General features: G+C 35.4%; 1 protein-coding gene across 1 annotated transcript; it reads right to left on the bottom strand.

The window, feature by feature from the left end:
- Positions 1-2,264: 2,264 nt before the first annotated feature.
- LOC106405007 (probable indole-3-pyruvate monooxygenase YUCCA3) lies at positions 2,265-4,556 on the bottom strand. Its single transcript, XM_013845635.3, has 3 exons — positions 3,719-4,556; positions 3,240-3,611; positions 2,265-2,970 (listed from the first exon to the last, which is right to left on the bottom strand). The coding sequence occupies exons 1-3, from the start codon at positions 4,427-4,429 to the stop codon at positions 2,743-2,745; spliced, it is 1,311 nt and encodes a 436-aa protein (XP_013701089.2). The 5' UTR covers positions 4,430-4,556; the 3' UTR covers positions 2,265-2,742.
- Positions 4,557-5,484: the final 928 nt, after the last annotated feature.

The following is a 5,484-nucleotide window of genomic DNA, read 5'->3' as shown; positions in this document are numbered from 1 at the left end:
ATGAAATGCTTCTGGTGCATTTACCCCTAAGTGCGTACCATGCGATATCATTCAGAATTATACTAACTCTTGAATTTTGGATTAATTATTAAATCATGTTGGCACCTTGACTTCTATGTTTTACACTGTCTTTTATATCTTGGTTGCAAGTTGTGAGCTTTCAGCAACTAACAACTAAGCAACTAACAAAGCTAATTCCCGAGAACGCCGGTGGTTTCAAGTCGTTGATTAAGATTCTGCCTGCACAAGCTGTGAAGCTTCTCTATTTTAGTGATTCACCGTCGTCGTCTTCTCAGGCGGTGGCCGACGGTTCAGATATTGGTGAGTGTCTATGCGAGGATTTTGGATGGTTTTTTATTGGATGGGTTTTGTTAGATACGCATAGCGTGCATAATCTTGGTATAGTTCTTCTTCTATTTCTTCTAACACAGTGACTGGTTGGGGTGTCTATAGAAGGATTTCACCATTTTTAAAGGCTTCAGTGCTTTGTCAATTGCTTCACATTAAACTTATTTTCTCAAAAACAATTAATTTCGAATAAGCTTTGTTTACGAGTTCACCTCTGTTTCCAAACAGGTGTGTTTCTACTTTCTATCTATATGTCCCTACTTCAACGTGCCACAAGTGGATGATCAGTCTCAAAGATAATAGAATTGTTATATACTCTCACGAGAGATATGCTGAAACCAGAGACTCCGCTTAGATCCCTTTCCACAAATCACAAATACATTGTACGTACCATCCTATGTATAACTGAAAACTTGAAGAGGAGTTTGCAAAACTAACTCTGCATAACTGTCTCCATTATCCCGCCTAACGTCAACTCCTCTTCGCAGTGATGTAGATGCTAGCCTTTGTGTGTTTGATGGGCTTGCCATCGAACTTCATAAAAGACTAGAAAGCTTCCGTCTGGAACCCAATGTTGTTTTGTCCATCTCGCAAACAGAACTCTGAAGAGCATAATCAATATGCTGGGAAATATATGAAGGACTCTTTTACAAGCATTTTGAGAAGATGCAGCACCAAAAGTGAAGGATATAGATAATGAATCTGTAAGAAGTGCAGGCCAAGGTTTTAGGAAACAAGTAGTGAGAAAGAAAGAGAAGTGTACGTAGCTTAGTGGATGTCAGACTGATTAAACTTTAGAGTACGTACCAAGGAACAAGCCTATGGAGCATTCAGCCAGGCACATATCATACTTTCTGAGACAAAAAGGTAAGAACATCACAAACAACTAATAGGTTTTAGGTGTGAGAGAGCTTCTTAAGTATGAATGTTAAGCTCACCAACTTTTTAAACGATAGTAATGCGGATGCTCATACGCTAAAAGGAATTCAGATTTTATTTTCTTTAAAGTATTCGGGAGTTTGTGGTTGAATCAGTTTGTTCGATTTGTTTTCATTTGAAATAAATAAATACATTTTGGTTTTAATTCATTTAACAGAAATTCTTTCACACATAGCCTTGAGATCAATACCCAAACCGAACCAGTTAAAACGAAACAATATGTTTTGTTTTTGTACTCGATTATATGTTCGATTTGAAATGTATTTTCTTAAAATATTAGATGGTACAATCAGTGAAGTTTTTTGCTTTAGCAGATAATGTTTGATAATAAAAATATTTAACTGATAATATGGAGATTTATTATATCGATACAAATAATGAATAGTAAATAATTTATATGTATATATATTTAGTAGAAAATCTATAAATTAATATTCGGTAAATGAATAAACACGATAATTAATAAATTCTTCTGGTCTTGAATTGGACATATGTGAAATATAACTTAGTTCGATAAAATAATAATAATAAAATTTAGAATTTTTATATAGATATATGATCTAATAAAATAAAAAAACTAACTACTATATATATAACTTTAAAATAAACATAAACAATTCATTTAAAAAAAAGAAATTCATCTTTAATTTGCTTTTTTATTTCAACAAGTTGACATTTTCATTGAATTACAGATAAAAGATAATTATATTCAATCATCAAATTCAACACACATTTTATATATCAAATTTTTTAATTAAATATATAAAATTAAACTAATATATAGTACCATACATAATTTTTTTCTTCTAAAATATTTTTTACAAATTAATTATTTTTAAAATCAATATATTATCACAGTTTCAACATTATTAGTTTACAAAAATTTTACTGTAACAATGTTTTTTGAAATAAATTTAAAACAACAAATCCGGGCGAAGCCCGGGCCGACCCTAGTTAGTATAATGATTCCTAAAACACCTAAATAACAGCTCTTAACGTATGAGAGTATTCTTCCAATAATGAAACAGCATGATCTTAGTTGTTTCATTCTTTTTTCTTCCTTCTTTTGCTCAATCAATTAAAAAAATCATCAAGATAAAAAATAACATAATAACATTTGTCATATTAGATTAAGCAAAACTTTTACAGAGTTCAAAATCTAAAATGAAGAAGAAACATAATACACAAAAACAAGAAAACAAAGCACTCTCAAAAACAAAATAATAAAATCAGAATACATATATATAAAAAGCCACATCTTCCTTAAACACAAAGAAAAAAAACCCAACTATATTTTATTTTTCACACTTTTTGTTTTTGGGTCTTCTTCTGGGGGAGAGGGCTTAATTATCTCTTTGATCTTTTTTTTTGTTCACACTCATCCAAATACTAATTTACCATTCTCCATTTTTGTATATTTTTTTCTTGCCCTAATATATTTTTTTATTTCCCAAACTAGAAATGTGAGATACATCGACGATGGCGAGCAGCAGCAGTTTTCTTCTGTTGCTTAGATTCTTCTTTCCACCTGTTTGCAATATCGTGAGCCACACTCATCGCGTCCAGCGACGCGCCGAACAATCCTTTTCTCGTGAACCCGACCGCATACAATCCCGCCTCTCCTTTCCACCCGTTTGGAAACGGGTTTTTCGGTATCCCATCATCGGAAAAGAAGTCATTGTCCTGCAAAATATAATTCAAAGCGACTTCAATTAGTACCACGATCTTCTATATCCTTTTTCAATGAAAATCTAATAAGTGTAACGTTTCTCTCGATATTTTCTAAGATAATTTGCATTTATTGCTCACATTCAAAACACATTTTGAGTCGGGTTTTCACTAAACTCGGACCGGGTCGGGTGGTTACTCATGTTTTTTCTTCCGACATCATTAAATGTTATAAAATTTTAGATCTTTAAAGAAACAATGAAAGATGTTGTCTAGATTATTACCTTAAGCCATGAAGGGACGTTGCTTCTGTAACCAGTAGCTAGAATAACGGAATCAATATCAAGAACACGTCCATCGACTAGCTCGACTATTCCTCGACCGAACTTTATGATTCCTGGGACGATTTTAATCTTTCCCGCTCTGATCTTTGGTAGTGCTCCGATGTCAAGAACCGGCGTTTTACCTTCTTTGTTCTTCAGCTCCAACGGTCCGATTGTCGGTCTTTTCAGACCGTATTTGTCGGTGTTCCCCAACACTATCCTAGCTAGTAGGAGCAGTGTCTTGTCCGCGAGCCATACCGGCATCCACTTCATCATCGTGACTCCTAGTTCGAAAGTGGACTTCCCAAGAATCTCCCTTGGTAGCACATGAACCTGATACATCAAGAAGGAAACGAAACAGAGTATTAGACAAGATGCTCTGTTTTTGAAAACAGAGGATGCTCTGCTTTTGTTATAAAGACTGGGACTTTGGAACTTACGGAGCTGCGAACGACCATTGATGGGTTTGCTCCATGATTGTAGAGATCCAGAGAGACTTCCATTCCTGAGTTTCCGCATCCAACGACCAAAACTTTCTTACCTTGGTACCTTCCACCGGACTTGTAATCTCCGGCGTGAAGAACATCTCCGCCGAAGTCCTCAAGACCTTCAAAATCCGGCACAACTTTCTCAGCATTCTCACCAGTAGCCACCACGAGCCACCTGCAGATATACTCAAACTCGCAAGAACCGAGCTGCCCGCTCTTGGAAATGGTCTTAACCCTCCACAGCCCGAACGTCTCGTCGTATTTCGCTGACTGGACCGTCTCGTTGTACTTAGGGTTGATGTCGAAGTGCGTTGCGTACTCCTCAAGGTACTGGATGAACTGAAACTTGGTAGGGTACTCCGGGTAGTCCTCAGGGAAGGGGAAGTTTGGTAGCTGGCAAAACTGTTTGGGGAGATGGAGTTTGAGACGATCGTATGTTCTGTTTTGCCACAGAGATGCGATACAGTTTGCTCGCTCGAGGATTATAAACGGCACTCCTTCGCGTTTCAAGCCCGCGGCTACGGCTAAGCCCGATGGGCCGGCTCCGACGATGACGGGACCGTTGACCCAAATGCAGCGTCGGGAGAAAATGTTGCTGTCAGGGATGAAGGTTTGGAACATGCTCGAGATGTTGAGAGACTTCTTGTTATTGTTTCTGTGCATCTTGAAACAGAGTTTAGGAAGTTACTTCTGTCTTGTTCTGAGTAACAAAAGCAAATGAATGTGTGACAAAAGAAATATTCAGATTCTGGAGAGCTTTCTAGGACAAGATGATGGAAGGTTTAGTGTATATAAGTGTAAAGTGTGTGCCTTTTGTTGGATTGGAGAAGATGTATAAATAGAGAAGAAGACTTGAAGCAAATTGGTGTTTATAAAAATAGTAATAATTTATTTTTATTTCAAAATGATTAATGTTATTTAATTCTCTAATAATAAGCTTGCACCCCCACTATTATTTGTTAATTTTTCTCTCATATGTTATACTTATTGCTATTAGTTTAATCCTTGTCCAACAAATGCAATAATTAATGACAAGAAAAGTGGTTCAATATTTTTGCAACCTCTTTCCTTGCATGTCATATACGAATTACGTATACTAGATGGAGCTCCTTCAATTACTAAGAGAAGTGGTCATATGTTTAAATTTTTCTGGTTTTATCAAAATGTTTTCGATCTAGCTAACGTGAACATCCTCATTCATCACTAATATATATTACAACCTATTTAAATTGCTGTTAGTGAAAAAAGAAGTCCGTAGCGTATTGAGAGGGGAGAGACATGAATTTGGATATACACTTGAGAAGGGAAAGAAAACAAGATAATTAAGTTTGATGTCAGGTTGCTACCAACGTGGGAATCAAGTAAGGGAAAAAAGAGAGATACAAACATATATGTTACTTGTATGATCGATTCTAATGAAGAGACATGACAACGCATTTCGCTACATGATCATGTATACGTAAAAACATGAAAGGTCCATCGGGGTTCTTTTTGCTCCTCTTTGGTCCTTTTCTAGGGGAAAATAGATAACTGTGATTTTTTCTTTAAAAATATCGCAGTTGTCACTTAAAAACTATTCATCAAAACAAAAACTTGTTCACGTACAAATTTATATCAGTACTTTTATTAATATACCTATTTTAGATATAACTTTATTTTTATTGTACATCAATATTTATTTCCAGAATACATATTCTTGTGGATTATTAATTTGGTAA

This window comes from Brassica napus, chromosome A10 (genome assembly GCF_020379485.1).
Source record: "Brassica napus cultivar Da-Ae chromosome A10, Da-Ae, whole genome shotgun sequence".
Classification (NCBI taxonomy): Eukaryota; Viridiplantae; Streptophyta; class Magnoliopsida; order Brassicales; family Brassicaceae; genus Brassica; species Brassica napus.
The sequence above is the reverse complement of the archived record's forward strand: the minus strand, read 5'-3'. Positions and strand labels throughout refer to the sequence as shown.

Excerpts from the sequence above, each read along its gene's own strand:
- LOC106405007 (XM_013845635.3), bottom strand. The coding sequence starts at position 4,429 with ATGCACAGAAACAATAACAAGAAGTCTCTCAACATCTCGAGCATGTTC. Across the intron at positions 3,612-3,718 it reads CAATGGTCGTTCGCAGCTCC|GTTCATGTGCTACCAAGGGA; the intron begins GTAAGTTCCAAA and ends TTGATGTATCAG. Across the intron at positions 2,971-3,239 it reads ACGTCCCTTCATGGCTTAAG|GACAATGACTTCTTTTCCGA; the intron begins GTAATAATCTAG and ends TATATTTTGCAG.